We start from the raw sequence: 16,819 nt of genomic DNA on the forward strand, positions 1-16,819 counted from the left end.
TTGGTTGACCTTAAGTGTTTTCGAGGTCGCCAATTTTGCGATAAATCGCCCAAGTTGAAAACCCGTGAGCATTCTAGACCAGGCGACTCTGATGATAATAAATCCGTGCACATAATGTTGGGCATGACCTATCACTGCAATAACCGAGTCACAAAGTCAATAAAAGTAAATTTGTTTAACATATAGGTAATTTTAACCAATTTTGAAGAAAGTTTACGGCAAATAAAACACGTAGAAAGTAAAGATACCTTACTCGTTGAGATTGTGTTTAATATAAAATAGCTCTCACAGCTTCAAAGCGTTTATTAGTTCACGATGTCTTTTCAAGTTTTCTTCATTTTTGCCGCTTTGGTCTTTGGTGTATTCGCTGATACGCCTTACACCACGTGTACTTACCACATCGCACAAAATCCCGATGCGATAATAGTTTTGTTCTGTTTCAGGTACAACTCAACTTAACGGTGCCACCATTAATCACTTCCAAGTGAATGACTGCACAACATCACCTTGCCAAGTGAAGAGAGGTTCTACCATCACTTTAAGCCTAGATATTGCCGCTCGTAAGTAGAATCTCTGAATTTGAAAAAGTTCATTAGAGTGATGCCTATTTTATTGCAGGTGTAAATATTGGATTAAATACGCAACCTTCTGTAACGGTAGCTGTAATTATATCAGGCACACCGTTCCCAGTTTACCAATCCACTCTGTGCAGCATTACAACCTGTCCCATATTGGCAGGGACCACTCGAGTCATTGTTGCTTCGCAAACTCTGCCAAGCACTGCTACACCGGTGAGTTTTACTCGCATCGTTCATAGTTTCAAATCACTTTATTTTTTAGGGAACTTATACTGTACGCTTATCAGTTGTGGATAATTCGCAAACCATCCTTTGTGCTCAATTCGTCCTTTCTGTTACACTTTAGACCACGACTTGGTGGCAAATGCACTGATGATAATGTTGCAATTTACAGTAGTAGAAAGTTTAGATTGTTACTTATCATAATCTATGTTTATTGGAATGTAAATTCCTATAGTCACTCTGGTAAAATGAGTTTCAAAAATTGCCAATGTTGCGTTATTGCGTCTCCATGATCCTTTTGTATGATTTTCCGCGAACGGGTACTACTACAATCATGCCGTTTTTATAATCTCTTTCCCAAAGTGAAATGCTACAATTCTTAGTCAAACACTTCACGAGCTTTGTAATCCTTTGAAGCTATGGCGACTTTAGTGATTCGAAACTTTAGAGACTTCAGAAATTTTAGACCCGCTAGGAAGCTTTAAGGGTTTAATTAACGTTGGAGAGTTTAGGGACGTACCCAGGCCAGCCCCGAGAGACTGCGCAACGTACGTCATTCGCCCCCAGATGAAGCACTCTGTAAATAAACAGTAACATATTCATGCAAAAGAAAGAAAATTTGCTGCAATAAATATAAATATAGATTAACAATGTAGTGTCGATGTTTCCAAATACAGCAACATCCACGAACCGCTATAATATTTATTACATCGTTTAATTCTGATGCATTCGCGTATTGAATATCATCCCTAAGAGAACATACTGTATTTAAATATTAATAAAGCACATGAATCGGTCAGTAATTCATATTGCGGGTTGGCAGGTAAAACCAGCACTAGGAACAATACTGTAAATTGAAAAACAACATATTTACGTAGAAAACATAATGGAATCTTGCATTTAATTCAAAGTACGATTAAAGAGCAATTTGTATTTGTAATGCGCCATAAATGACAATGCCCCTGCTGTACTGGAATGTGATTAATTAGGCATCATGGGTTAATTATTGAATCCACCTAGGAGAAGACAATATTCTGCGCGTGGCCACAGTGCGTGTTGCTGGCAAAACTTTCAAACATCCGACCTTTTTCCCTTACCTAGGATGTGTTGAATTTTATCTTAATAAAACTCAGGTGGGCGGTATGGAAGTAACTTTTGTTGCATTTACAACCCTTGAAGTCTGTTCAGTCGTAGAAGTAGCTGCAACGGTCTTTGCCTGACGTAAGAGATGCCCAGTAAACAGTTAACCTTCACCGTCTTATAACATCTTGTATAATTATGACAAATCCGAATGGCAATATAATTGGAAATGGTTATTATAATAATTGATACCTATAAAATGGGTGGAATTCCCTCGTTTACTGTACTTGGTAGTAAGAGTCTGTGTAATAATAAAATTTGTCAAGTTGTTTTAAGGCAGTCGTCGCGTGTTTTTCTTTCTGAATCTGATTCATTGTAAAACACTTCAATTAAAACAGAATTTTTTAACAACCTAACATCAACCCCAATTAGAGAAACGTGTTAATAATTTATTAATAGTGCAAGAAACTAAATACAGCACATACTTATAAATTTCCAACGGGCCATCATGATCTACAGGCTAGGCGGCAATTGCCACCCGCCCCACCGGGCCAGTGCGCCTCTGGTTATACACTGCCTTTATTTGAGCCCCGAAAAAAACATTGTCTCAGATCGCCCCGGAAAAAAATTTTTCTTATAGAATGTGGCCTGTAGAATCCATAATTTCAAACAGTTCCAAGATTGGGCTACTAGTTCAAAAGTTACAGCCCTTTGAAATTTTTTTCGAAATTGGTTTCTAGTCTATAACTTTTGATTGAGAAGTCTGATCGAAAAAGTACGAATTGATTTGGATTCTACGCACCCCAATTAATAAGAAAAAGTGTTTTCCCGAGAAATTTTGGTGTAGTCGATTTTTGGTAAAAAAGGAAGGTTATACACTGCCTTTTTTGAGCCCCGAAAAAAAATTGTCTCAGATCGACCCGGAAAAAAAAATTTCTTATAGAATGTGGCCTGTAGAATCCATAATTTCAAACAGTTCCAAGATTGGGCTACTAGTTCAAAAGTTACAGCGCTTTGAATTTTTTTTCGAAATTGGTTTCTAGTCTATAACTTTTGATTGAGAAGTCTGATCGATAAAGTACGAATTGATTTGGATTCTACGCACCCAAATTAATAAGAAAAAGTGTTTTCCCGAGAAAATTTGGTGTAGTCGAATTTCGTAAAAAAGGAAGGTTATAAAAAGGGGGGCGGACTGGGTACTTACGGGCCATTAAAGTATTACTGGTGCCGGGGGGGGGGTGAGCTCTGAGGTACACGCACAAAAACATTTAAAAGTACTCCTTTCTTCGAAATTCAATTACGCAATACAAGTTGTAGTGCATAAATAAGCACATTGTGCAAGCAGTACTGACCCCAATAATGGTAGTGGGTTGCACAGATTGTAGAAGGTGCAGTCGGTAATTATTGGTCTAACAGCGACAATGTAAACACCTAGTTATAAGAAGTAATAGCAATAAATAATTAGTAATTCCTAATAAATCCAACTCCCTCACAACGAGGACATTACACAGTTTTTTTTTAAAATTGCAGCTGATAATTAAAAGTAACAAAATATACAATCCACACGAGGTGCGTCGCCTATCATTGTATTTCAGCACTTTCATGCTACGACAAAAAATGATAAATTCATTGTAAAACACTTCAATTAAAACAGAATTTTTTAATTTTTTAACAACCTAACATCAACCGCAATTAGAGAAACGTGTTAATAATTTATTAATAGTGCAAGAAACTAAATACAGCACATACTTATAAATTTCCAACGGGCCATTATGATCTACAGGCCAGGTGGCAATCGCCACCCGCCCCCCCCCGTGCCAGTCCGCCCCTGCTTATACTTACTAATATTGATGTCCAAATCGCAGATGGAAAGGAGAGGAACAATACAATAAGCACGGTATAAATAATTATACAGAATCGTACAAAACAACAAATTTATTACATGATAATTAACACAGTTACTAATACAATACTAATTTCTAATAATGAGTATATAAATGGCTAATTTACAATTAATTTAAAATTAATTTGACATTCTTTATTACAGTTTTAAAACTGATCAGACTCTCAGAATATTTAGGCACGTTTTTCTTTGGCCCGACAATCACGCTGAAAACTAATATTGTTCGTTACAAATGTTACATAGACAAGGCGTAATAAACAATGCTTATGCACATTCACTAGTATATTAAGGCCATACGCGCTTATTACACAATTGAGAAATAACCAAAGAAATACTAGCTATCTAATTATATTAGCTGGCACACTTGAGTAATCAATTTATTTGTCTTTGTTTTGGTCTATTGTTCTTAATTTGCTGATAATAAACAGCAGAACAGTAACTGCCCTGTCGCTATCATAGTAATGTTAAAATGGTATTAATAGTAGATACAATCGTTTTTTTAACAGATGTAATGTAACACATATCGATCGCATTAATATTACCATGATGCAGGGCAGTAAAGCCAACAAGGTAGGTATGTATGTATTACAGTGATATTGGCACTTGACATTTACACTACGGAAGCTCTAAAATGATCTATTTTACAATTTGCAATCATTGGTCCTTCAGTGAATATCTCTATATATTTACATTATTATAAATAAGTTCATTCAAATTACCTATGTAGCTGTATTTATATACACTGAAAAACCATGCAATTTCGACATTGCCAACTTATTCCTTGTATTTTCCGTTGTAGTATGGCAGGTATTGCAGTACAGTTTTAAAGTCGGTAATGTACGTCAGCAAAATCACAGCAGACGTTCCATAACGCAGCATGGATGGAGAAAATGCTTTTAGTGTATTATACATTTTTCGTAATGCCATCGTGAAAGATTTATGAAGTATTCTTTAAATTAATTTTCGCTTGTCAAACTGAGTGATAAACGGGCTTCTTGATAAATGCTTGCTTCATGACGTCACAACAATTAGACGTACAAAAAACTGCTTACTCAGTAAAATAAGTTTTTTAGCAATCTTATTATGTAAAAAACACATTGTAAATTAAGTCAAGACTACTCTTAATTAAAATTAATGTAATTAATACTTATGTCTGCCTCTATCACATGGAGAGAGCGCATGCGTATACCGCCAGCACCGTTGTCGCAATTTTAAGTAGCGCGCGAGAGAGAAACATGGGTATTGTTCCGTGAAAAAGAAGGACGCAGCGTAAGATCTGCTGGTGAGAGGGCGCATGCGCTCTCTCCATGTGATAGAGGCAGACAGAAGTATTAATTTCCTAATTGCCTGAATTTTTTTTAGGCAACTCATTTACAATGTGTTGGTTTACATATTAACATTTCCAAAAAAATGCATCTCACTCGGGAAACAGGCCTTATGTGAGCGATTTCGGCTGATTATAGATTTTTGTGTGGTTTTTGGCGTTTGTTTTCCAGCGATTATAAGTGTTTTAATCTAACAATTTACTTATATTGTACAATCATTGAGTACCTAATGCAATTAAGTATTTCAGGTTTGTTGCGCTTTATTACAATGAAGACAAAAACAAAGCTAGTAAAACTTGCGCGGTCGAAAACAGCTTGATGTTGAACAGCAATGGCTAAATAAAAATTCAATAGGTACGATCACTGACGAAAGTAAAGACAATCGGAAGCTTACTGTCACTTAGGCAACCAACTTTACACTATCGAAAATGGCACCGTTGAAGTGTAACTTTTCCGGCGGGAATTCGTGACGGCGCGGCCGCATTGTCGTCTTTGCTTCGGCGTTTCTTCGTCACTGCCTTGATATAAACGCTACAGTAGGTGTAATTACAAAAATTGAGAAAACCGGATTTAATGCATTAGATTCTGGGAAAGTTAGGTTTTCAGTCAAACCGAAAGTGAAAAAAAAAAATGAGTGTCAATGAATCCTTTTCTTTTTACTCTACGTGTCGCGCCTTGTTCCTTCTTAGCAGTTTCTTTGTCTTCGGGACTGTCTTGATTTAACGGGAGTAGTAGGTAGGTATATTGCAACAATTGGGAAAACCAATATACGCCAGTAAATTACCGTTTTGGCGTGTAATTTTTAACGCGCCTCGACGGATTTGCTTGAAAATTTGGATTTAGGTTCCTCTTACCCTCTACTTCAAAGGTGTTGCTTTTACTTGGGGGGTGAATGCGACCCCTTCTCGGGAGGGGGGGGGAGAAGCAACTTTTGTTGAGTTTTTCCAGTAAGACAAAAGTATTCGAGTTATTTGCGAGTGAAAATGTTCATTTTTCAACAAAAAACCACGTTTTCAGACGGTTTTTTGCAAATAACTCTAAGTAGGTATTGTATCGAAAAAAGTATTCTTAGCAAAAATATAGCTTATAATAAAACAAACAAAATGGTCTATACAGGGTGGTGACTTGCGTAACGCATCATAGGGATTTCAATGTAAAATTCATAACATGCGATTATTGGCTCCCCAAATTATTTTGGAGCAAAAATGTATTAAAGTTTTTTGTAGAAACATTTTTTTACGCCGATCAATATTTTTCATATACGACGGAAAATTGGAAAATAATACCCGCATTCAATAATCAATAATCTGCGATGCCATGGAATTTTCTAAAACAAAAAGATATCGAATTATCAATTAGCAGCAGTTCGAAATGGATTTTATGATCGACTTGGTTACTGTCTTGCAGTTAATGGTGACTTATTCGAACATTTATTGTAAATTGTTATATTAGGAAACCGTTTTTAGTAATTTGGTATTTCTTTATGTTGAATTCGCTGTTCTAAATATAATACTTTTTGATAGAATTTGATTTGTTTTATAGCAGACATTCCATGGCATGACGGATATTGGCGTAGTTTTTGAATTATAAAATTCCATGGCATCACAGATTATTGAAAAAGATGGGGTCTTATTTTTCCAATTTTCCCTCTTTATTATGCAAAAAATTGAAAACTAATACGGTTGATTGACGTAAAAAATTTTTTTCTACAAAAAAACCTTAATACATTTTTGCTCTAAAGGAATTTGGGGAGCCAATAATGGCATGTTATGAATTTTACATTGAAATCCCTATGATACGTGACGCAAGTCACCACCCTGTATATGAAGTCTGTAGACTCAGTACAAGCAAAGTTGTAGCTCATGAAAAGTAGGTTCTCATTCGTCAAATTCCAAATCGTGTACTTCAACGTGAAATAACCAAAAAATGGAGCACTTTTCGGGGAAAACTTATGAATACCTTTTTAAAGTGTTTGAAAAAACCTTTCTTTTTGTTTTTAAGAAAAGTTCCTAGCATCAAAACTAAGTGAGTTACGCTCAAAATTGTAATTAAGCGTTACCGCTTTACAGTTTACTTTATTTATGTATTGTTTATACGATCTGTAAGTTTGACCGGTTCAAAGTGCTTTTTTGAAAAAATGTAGCTTTTTGAAATTTTGAAAAATTTCCTTCCTCTAAGAAATAAAAAGCAACCCCGGGGCTCAAGTTCAACTTTGAAGTGGAGGGTAAGTAGAAACTAATCCAAATTTTCATGCGATTCGGTGACCACGCGGAAAATTACACAGTATCGCCGTATTCCACTTTCATTTACTGGCCTAATACGCAAAATCCAATTCTTGTAATTATACCTACTGTAACGTTTATATCAAGGCAGCGACGAAGAAACGCAAAAGCAAACACGACAATGCGCGACGCCGTGCGGCCCATCCCACACGAATCCCCGCCGGAAAACTTACGCTTCAACGTTGCCATTTTAGATAGTGTTGGGTTGGTTGGTTGCAGTAGCAGTAAGCTTCCGATTATCATTACTTTCGTCGGCGATCTTACCTAAAATGGTAGGAATAGGCCAGGCATAACCGTTAAACTCAGGTTGGATTCAACCGCATAGAATCAAAGTGACAAATCATCACAGTTCACCCGGTTCTAAAAGAAATCCCCTGGTCTAAGATAAAGAATAATCTTATTGATCGGTATTAAGTCGCCAATGATTAACAAAACGATTACAATGTGACTAGGTATTAATAGTATATTAAGATACAAGTGTATAATCAAGTCTTTAAAGCACGCGCAACGAGTTTAAGGGCACGACGCAAAGCGGAGTGCCTTTAACGTTGCAAGTGCTTTAAAGACCATTTATACACGTGTATCTTATAGTATTTTTTATTATACCTGCAGTATAATTTAAAAATAGGAAATACAATGAAATCATATTGACGTTATACTCGAATACATGTTTAATTAAGTGGGCTGGGTGTTCGTAATTTCACGATTGCCATGGAAATGTCACTTGACGTTTGCTTATAAAAATTGTCGTCTTTGTGAATTAAACGATTTCCGTTGAAAAAGATAATACACCGTCCATTAAATCGATTGTTGTAAAATCTAAACAAACGTTGGTAGGTGTAAAATCTCAATCCAGTAAAGCCTATTATCAAGCATATGAAAAGTTGTTTCCTTGGATGAATAGGAAGTTACTTACGAATAAAGTCAATTAAATGCATCAATAATGCTGGCATAAATGAAGGAAATGTCAAAGGTATTTAAATCTTCTATCTTTTGGTGCATTCATTCAAAACTTCACTTATTGCTGGGACTAAAAAGTGGAACAGATTTGGAAGCATGCCCTAAATTACGCGCGTTTGTAAAAGCTTCAACCAAAGGATAGGTGCAAGCCAAAGAAATGTTCTGCATTTACAGAAAGCGACTTAGGAAGATTTTTTATTTCATCCAGATGACAATTTCAAAAGTCATACTTGAAGTATCGTTACTTAGCAACTTTAAAGCACGTATGTTTTAAAGGCCTTTTTTCGCACGCATTTGAGTGTTTAAAACGGAGATTGTGATTCAGGTATAATAAAAAAAGTGTTAACTCTTGTAATTGGAGTTTTGTTGAGGAATAACGGATTATAGCCCAAAATGTACAGAACAACTGATTCCATTGTTTAAACTTTAAAACAATGCCGATTTCCACTAAGACAACTGATCCATCCAATCTTCTACGTTAAAAAAATAAAAATAGCTACCATTAATTGAAGGGGATGTAATTTCACTAAAGTATAGTAAACATAATCAAAACATTGCATGTAGGTCTATGTTGTTGCTGTTGTTTACTCCTTTGTGCACTAAATTTGCACGATAAGCTTTACACAATTCGAATCACAGGCGACTCCCTAATTTGAGTGATTATTGAGTATATTACACTAACTATTCCCTTGTTAAGGAAGACTTTGCTGCAATCCAGTGCGCATGTCAGTTTTTAGCAACTTAAAACCTAAAGAAGTAGTGACTAGCCACTCATATAAAAATTTGCTCTTCGTCCGAAGTTGTTACGTATGTCGAACTGTCGTCCTGTGAACTTTCTGCTTTTTTGACTGGAGTAACCGGGTACTGAACAGGACCTCTCCACTTTCTACTCAATCCTAAGCTGCGCGGTAACGGAATATGAGAAACATCACCATTCTCTAACTCAATTTCATTCCGTAAGCACTTATACGATTTGACTTTGGGTATCATATCAACAATAACTGCCTTATTATTAGCGGGGTTATTTTCGCCAATGTGCGTGCACGATTTCGAAACATTTCTGTTTAGATTTGGTAAGGGACTGTCATTGTGGTGAAAATTCGGTTCTAAACCGTACCGAATATGTTTATGATATGGCACATCGGCTTTGGACTTGTTTGGATTTGTAATATCATGACAGCTTTCGGTCACATGCTTTTCAATGGGGCTACATCGCAAATTTAACGATTCGCCCAATTGTAAATAGCCCGTAATATTATTTGGGTACGACATTCGTTTCAACCTGCTACTAAACTTTTTACTGGATAAGCCCGTGTCATTTTTGCTTTTCAAATCTGACATCGGCAACGTTGCTTGGTTGTAAATATTGTTCTTATTCACCGAGATATGCGACAGCACAAATTCTACCTTTTTCCCACTCACTTTCAACAACTCGAGCGCGTCACTGTACTTTACACTTAAGAGATTGCGTCCATTCACCGCAACTATCTGATCACCGACGCGGATGTTACCCTGCAAGTGCGCTGGTCCCCCCGTCAATACGGACTGTATATACACTTTACCATCGGAACCCTCCATAATTTGTAGACCCAAACTTCCTTTTTCGTCTCTATCGATGGTTACAGAGTATAAGGTGCACTCTTCGGCAAAGGAAATGTTGTTCAATTTTTCTAGGAGCGAGGCGCTTAAAGATTCTTGAAAATCGGGTAAGAATTGATTTCCTGTTGATTTGATTGATGAATCTGTAACAAGATTAAAGATGATAAGTGAACTTGCTTGGGTTTTTGTAATATAGAAGATCATCCTGAGTGTGTGGGGGGGGGGGCATACAAGTATTTTTAAAGCAAACCTACCTAAAATATACGCATCCTGCACTTCTCTGTACTCAACAACTGGAGATCTTGACACTGAAGTGGAGCTACAATGCAACGAAGTAGACTGCAGCGATAGTTGTTCCAGTTCTTCGTTAAGCAACGCATTTACAGCTTCCATTGATCTTGACACTCTCTGTCCGTTACTTTGAAAAGCGCTCACCCCCATTTTGACACCCCGCCGCTTGTCCCACACGCTCGAGTTCGGCAAACCGGACAAGCAGCTGCTGTCCAAAATCAATCCGCCGCAACTTCTGTTATTCTCACCTCTACCGTGATCGGGATTTTCATTTTCTTTATTTTGATACTCCTCGATCATGAGACAGTCGTCATGGGCGCCTCCAAAGTCGCCGATACTCTTCGATCGTTTAAAGCGCAAGTCGGAATTGCGTTTCAAGCTGGCACGTGGAGACGCGCAAAATTCTATTTTGAACTCGGTTTCGGCATTCACCGCTGCTGAATCTAGTACGTAAAATGGGTTCGTGAGCGCTTCTAATTTACAAAGGGAGTTTGTTTCGTTTTTCATGTCCTTTAATTGTACTCCAAACTGTTCCGATAACGTTTGTAGAGACGCGTATTGTGTTCGAAGTCGGAGAAAAAACTGATGATGTAATGAAGCAAGCCGAAACGTGAAGTAACTCCTGAAAGTTGAACTGTATTGTTAATGATAAACGAGGAAATTATGCTTACTTTTTGTGGTCCATTTTAAGTTTGTATTTTTTTAGCTTCAGATTGTGGGCTTTAGTAGTGTGAGGTAGAACGCAAAGATAGTGCTTACTGTAGCACAGTGTTTGGATCATTCTCCACTCAAACATTTCCAAAAGGACAAGGTTCCACTGATGGCTGGTGCTGTTTCTCTCATACAAATTGATACCTTGCGCGCTTATGTAGAGCCAAACATCCTTCTGTCTATTATCTTTGAGTACCTAAAATATTTTTGAGATAATAATAATTTCATCTTAATAGTATTAAAAATGAAGGGAAATCGTTTTCGTTAGTTAAGGAGTCAGAATAACAAAACAGAAAAATAAAAAATACATAATCGAGAGGGTTTATTTCGTGCCCCATGACCCCCTTTTTAATTTACTTGGGTGCTTTTAGTTCAAGGGGTGCTAGACGGGGTAATAGTTTTATACTGTAAATGGTAAAAATGAATTTATACCACACATATGAATAATAATAAGAACTCTGTATAATTACCTTCAATTAATCATTAAGGCAAAGCATTAAACATGCAATGTAAATTACTATATCCTCCACAAAGTTATCTTTGGAAATGTGTACAAATATAAAGGAGTAAAAATTGGGCGCTGCAACGGATTTTCCCTAGCGAAAAATAAGAATTGGCGTTTAAAGACTGCGACGTTATCGAACCGGACACGGGACAGCAATTCGAATGTATCGCCGGGTGCCAAGATCGCGCCCCCCTGCCCCCACCCCGCAACAATTTATAACAGTGTGAACTATTTATTACTTCGGCGTTGAAATTGGAACTGAACTAAAACGCAATTCGATTTGCTTATATAGCAAACAACCCTCTTTTTCGAAAGTCCTCGAACGCTCCCGAGTATTCTAGAATGTTCTCGAGTGAAGAAATGGAATTAAATGCCAAAAAATCGAAGATTTGGGAAGAGAGGAGGAAGGAAAAGGGAGGTAGAATGAAAGCGGAAGAAGGAAATGGTGGCGAAAGTATGAGCATTTAATTTTTAAATACCTATTTATGATACCAGATGTATCAACGAATTAATGGGGCAAACACACACATAAAGGTGCTTTTAGTGCGACGGATTGGAGATTTCTGTTAGGGGTCGAGTGCGGTTACGTCATCTAAAAGCCGCGAGGGGAAATCCGTATTAGCTAAACAGAAAACACCCCTACTCTTCAAATTATCTAATAACTAATTATCCAAATCTCTGTAACTGAATGACAACTTTTAAAAGCTCTCAAAGTTTCTTTTTTTACATACTTCTAAAAGCCTTTGGGAGATTTTTACAAAATCTTGGAAACTTTTGGAAGTCCTTAGAAACCGTTACCGAGTATTGAAAGTCAGTGAAGACCTTTTTAAAGGTCCATAAATGTAATTTAAAAAGTGAAAGGTTCTCAAAGTCGAAGAAAACCCTTGGGGTCTCTTAAATATTTTTGAAAACCTTGGGAGGCTTATAGAGACTCAAAGAAAATACTCCTTAATATGCATAAAGGCTCTTCAAGGTTCTTCAAGATCATTCAAGTCTTTTACAAGCTCTCAAATACCTCCAAGTTTGGCTCTTAAAGAAATAAGAAAACCTTAAGAACTCGAACAGCTTCTGGAACTCTTGGAGACCCTTTAAAGCTGTTTACAACACTTAAAGTCCTTTAAAGACTATGCTTTTATAAATACTGTCTATAAGGAGTGTTAAGCAATTTTAAACACTATTAAGCATCTCCAAAGGCTCTATGTATAGTGGGTTGGGTTTATGGCTGAAACCTCCCACCACTACAAGCTTCTAAGATTCTGTGAGGATCTCCTAAAGGCTTTTCAAGTCTTTAAAACTTTTAAGAAACTGAGAGCCTTTGAGTCCCTCAATGTTTTTTAAATTTTATTATTTGTTCAAATCTTTATTTTTAAGGACTTTAAAAGCCTTTATCAGATCTTCACAGAATCTTGCCAGCCCTTAGGAATTGTTAGCCGACTCTTAAAGGCCCTTCAAATCACTTAGAGACCTTTTTCCTAACGGTGTAACGATAGGTTGAATTTTTTTCGATTTTGAGAGATTTGGGTAATGTTGATTTTTGTAAACATGAGGGGTTTAAATGGTTTGGGAATTACAAATCATAGAAACTCACAGAATATCACAATTTAGCGGGTTGAATTGGTTTTCCAAATAAATGATTTGGTGGAAATTCAAAAAATAAATTTGTCAACCGCGGTGAAAATGTGGTGCGTTTAATTTCTATGGAATATTGTTTTTTAATGGGTTTCGAGAACCTCTCGAGGCGAGATGTCTGGAATGTATATCATATTTCGTCTTCTGAATTAGTACTGGGTTACAATTGCTAGCTCAGCATTAGGTCAGTCTCTTGATCAGGAAGAGTCAGCAGGATTTCGATGGTCAAATTGCAGACCATTGAGAAGAAAAATGTCCGAGTTTAGACCAAGGATGCGTCGGTTTAAAGCGCCGAGATATTTTTTCCGTTGTCGCGAATGAATGTATAAAAAACTTTCGTATTAGGTTACTGCACCGCGAGTAAAATAAGAGGATTTGCGACCTCCGTGTTTGAAATACGTAACCCCCGCAATCATAAGTTTCTGTTCGCACCCTCTATTGCAGGCGAGTTGTACCACAATAGTGCACTTCACTTGACTGACTGTACGATGAAATTTGAGCGAGATGTAAATATTAAAAAAATTAACAAAATTTTTGATTAAAAGCTTACCCAAACAGCAGTATAAAAGTGGCCCCCATAATGCGGAAACGTCTGCGCAAGAATCATAAAGTTTTCTTCGGCTCTATCTGTACTTAAACCTCTTCTAGTCATATGAGCAAGTGTAAGGTCCTCTTTCAAACATTTGTACTCATCCGAATTACAAGAGACTGTTTCAGGCACGTAATGTTCCAGAAGAAAGTAATCTTTGGCACCATGTTCCTGAAACAAAATTGCAAAACATTCGAACAACAAACGGAATCGCTACTTTTTTTGTGTAATCTCCAAATTCGGCTTGTAGCGCTAAACCTCCAAAATCCATCAGCTGCGCGTAAGTGCAAGGTAACTGGTATTCGAGAATACAACGCCTAAGCTGCAAGTACAGCATATGTCGCGCTTGATGACTTCGAATTGCTCTCAAGCTTGGCAGAAAGAAACGCACCCTGACAAACAGAGTTAACGCTATCTGTGCATTACCCAGACCCATTGCTTTGCAAATTCGTGCATCAGAGGGTAGAAAAACAAAATCTCCGGCGATCAGCGCGGAGAGTCCCAACATAAAATTCTCTTCGATATGTTCCTTCTGTATAATTAACTGAAAACCACTTCGTCTAAAACCTAAGAAAAAGTTGACTATTTACTCACCTCAAATAACTGGCCGGCTGTGGTAGTGTTGGGATTACAACTGATATCAAGCTTTTGACCGTTTAGTAAAATGACAGTTACATTCTTTCGAACGTTTCCCTTACAGTCGGGCAATACGTGTTTTTTGCTCGGTAATGTTGCCCTAACTACAAATTCTGGCCCAACACAGTCTCGTGCACCCGTTACTGGATCTTTAGGAACATCACTTGCGTGGTATAGTCTTGACGCGGCGCGTTGTACAGGATTTCGTCTAACTTTACTCTGCTTCTGGTTAGAACAATTTCTTCTAGTCAACGCTGGTTTTGCACTGCTATGTTCAAAGTAGTAGCTTGGAGCTTTATTGTGAACATCTTCGTATGGGGGAAACACGTAATTTAATCTCTCCTCGTCCAGAAGTTTTAAGTACGGATTCTCAATGCCGTAATTTGAATTATGATTAATTCCCAAAGGTACACACATCGATTTTGGACGAATCCGCGTACCGGGCGTTAACCAGTTTTTGGTATCTGTCGAAAGGTATTCCATACTAGTGCTTGCTTCTTTCGTTAGTTTCGGTTTGGTGTTATTTGGTCTACCTATCGCCGACCAAGGCTTAGGCAAATTAAATGTGGTCGTCGACGTCTCCGTGATGGTTCTACACAGCAATAATATTAATTGAGATTAAGCTATATGTAATTACCTTTTTCTGGATCGAATCTCTGGCATTATAGGAAGACCCCATGAGGATTCAAGTGCCATTTCCAAATCGGCCATTGCTTCCTGATGTAAATCCATAACGATATGTGAAAATGGTCGATTTTGTTGCCGTTTTTTACAGTATTCAGAAATAACCTGCAACAATTCGCAATTGTGAGTATAAAGAACATAATGTCCCTAATAGATTAATTATCAAATAGCCTATTTACATAGGTATTACCTTTACTTCATTAAGTATTCATATTGTCTCTAGATATCGAAAGTGACACGCGACATCGTCAATTGGGGGAGAGAACTGTTACCAGAATCTTCTTGCGTGAGACGCTGGGCAACAGTAGTACAGATTTCTCCATAGGCCAGTCAAACAAGACATGCAACATTGGAAAAATGAAGCAAATCTGATTTTTTGTTATGTTAAGATGTATGAGTTGAGGGTAGTGCAAAACCAAGTTTTCAACTTCCAAAGACCTGCGCTATTTGAGTGGTTGTCGAAAAATCTCGACTTTTTCAGATTTTTTTCAAGTTTTCGTAAATATCTTGAGAATTATCGATTACACGAAAAATCAGTCTATATCATTTATGAAGAGGATGAAATTTCCTACTATGCGATCAAAAGTAGCTGCGTAGTTCCAACAAATCCCGAGATACCTAATGGGTAGCAACCCCTTCTAAACATTTTTGAATTGGGTGGTATGCTCGGTAGGAATGTTGATGAGCCAGGGTGAAATTCGTATCCAATATTTGGAAAATGTATGCCGTGTGCTGTCAGGGTGCACGATGCCTGTATTACACGGGGAGATCGTATTGTGCAAAAGTAAATCTTAAAAAACGAAACATTGAACAACTTATTGTAGGTCTTTTCTGTATGATATGGCACACGGCATACTAGATTTAATAATTTTTCTAAATATTGAATCAGGGAATTTCTCCATTTTCTTTTGTATATCAACCATATGCATATTTTATGTCATACAGAAAATTGATTGCTCTTTTAAATATCGTGAAAAACATAGGCATTGCACTTGAAAAACAAAAGTTGCATTGATTTCCGGATAAACCGGAGCGATATCGGTACTTTGAATATGCGATCAGATAGATCCTAATGTCACATATAGCATTATATTTGGACAAATTTTTCGTATCTCGCCAAATAAAAGAGATATTCAAGTGACTCTCTTTTCTCGAACGCACTGTATACTGTCATTGAATAAAATTTTTTATTCAATGATACTGTATAGTCCAGGGCAATTGTGTTTTCGCGTGAAAATTGTGTTAAAAGTGATCTGTTAGAGAGAGCTATGCGTATGGATAATTTGAGACAAATTGGTTGGCGCATGTTAAAGTTATGCCCGTTTTACTTTCAGAGGCAGCATCGTGGGAAATAATTCTAGGGGAAGCCTCACTTAAGACAACAAAATGTGAAGGCCACATGGCACACCTTCAACCTATACACTATCTATTGCAAAAAAAATTCAGAACTCTACGACAATTCCCCTAAACCTTTGAATATAATCAGAGCCTAAACGTAGTTCAAAACAGCAGAAGTGGGTCCGGACGGACGGGCGGACAAAACGCAAACAAGTTGTAGTGGTCTTATACATTTTGTTTGTATTTTATAGAAAGAGACGCGGTAGCAGAGTACGTATAGAGCAAATAATAAATAAACATTTCAGTTCGTTGAATTACGATGTAGTTTTGTAGTTATGCATTGTCCAGTTGCAAAACAAAACCTTTACGGAAAAAAATCGAAAAGGAAGGAAAGAAGCAATCAAAAGAAAACAAGTACAAATTGTGCACAACTCTTGTGCAGATAACGCGCATTTTTTTAAATCCAAAATAGCTTAGGAAATGGTTG

The 16,819-nt window shown here is 37.1% G+C and overlaps 2 protein-coding genes across 2 annotated transcripts; one reads left to right on the forward strand and one right to left on the reverse strand.

The window, feature by feature from the left end:
• The first annotated feature begins 236 nt into the window (after window positions 1–236).
• LOC116182152 lies at window positions 237–1,064 on the forward strand. Its single transcript, XM_031502653.1, has 4 exons — window positions 237–388; window positions 444–560; window positions 619–791; window positions 841–1,064. Exons 1-4 carry the CDS (start codon window positions 316–318, stop codon window positions 922–924), a joined length of 447 nt encoding a protein of 148 aa, XP_031358513.1. The 5' UTR covers window positions 237–315; the 3' UTR covers window positions 925–1,064.
• A 7,567-nt stretch (window positions 1,065–8,631) lies between these two features.
• On the reverse strand, window positions 8,632–15,099 carry LOC116182151 (the record flags this gene model as incomplete). Its single annotated transcript, XM_031502652.1, is given in 7 exon segments — window positions 8,632–10,092; window positions 10,204–10,862; window positions 10,912–11,147; window positions 13,636–13,845; window positions 13,892–14,218; window positions 14,269–14,902; window positions 14,948–15,099. Coding segments are annotated over 7 exon segments (3,189 nt in total), but the record flags the coding sequence as incomplete, so codon positions are not given.
• Between the last annotated feature and the right edge of the window lie 1,720 nt (window positions 15,100–16,819).

The sequence above is a fragment of the Photinus pyralis genome, unplaced genomic scaffold, assembly GCF_008802855.1.
Source record: "Photinus pyralis isolate 1611_PpyrPB1 unplaced genomic scaffold, Ppyr1.3 Ppyr1.4_unclustered_Scaffold4054, whole genome shotgun sequence".
Lineage (NCBI taxonomy): Eukaryota > Metazoa > Arthropoda > Insecta > Coleoptera > Lampyridae > Photinus > Photinus pyralis.

What these genes read in the sequence shown, in the direction of transcription:
- LOC116182152 (XM_031502653.1), top strand. Translation starts at nt 316, where the DNA reads ATGTCTTTTCAAGTTTTCTTCATTTTTGCCGCTTTGGTCTTTGGTGTA. An exon ending in AAGCCTAGATATTGCCGCTC is followed by an intron (nt 561 to 618) that starts GTAAGTAGAATC and finishes ATTTTATTGCAG; the next exon opens with GTGTAAATATTGGATTAAAT. An exon ending in TGCCAAGCACTGCTACACCG is followed by an intron (nt 792 to 840) that starts GTGAGTTTTACT and finishes TTTATTTTTTAG; the next exon opens with GGAACTTATACTGTACGCTT.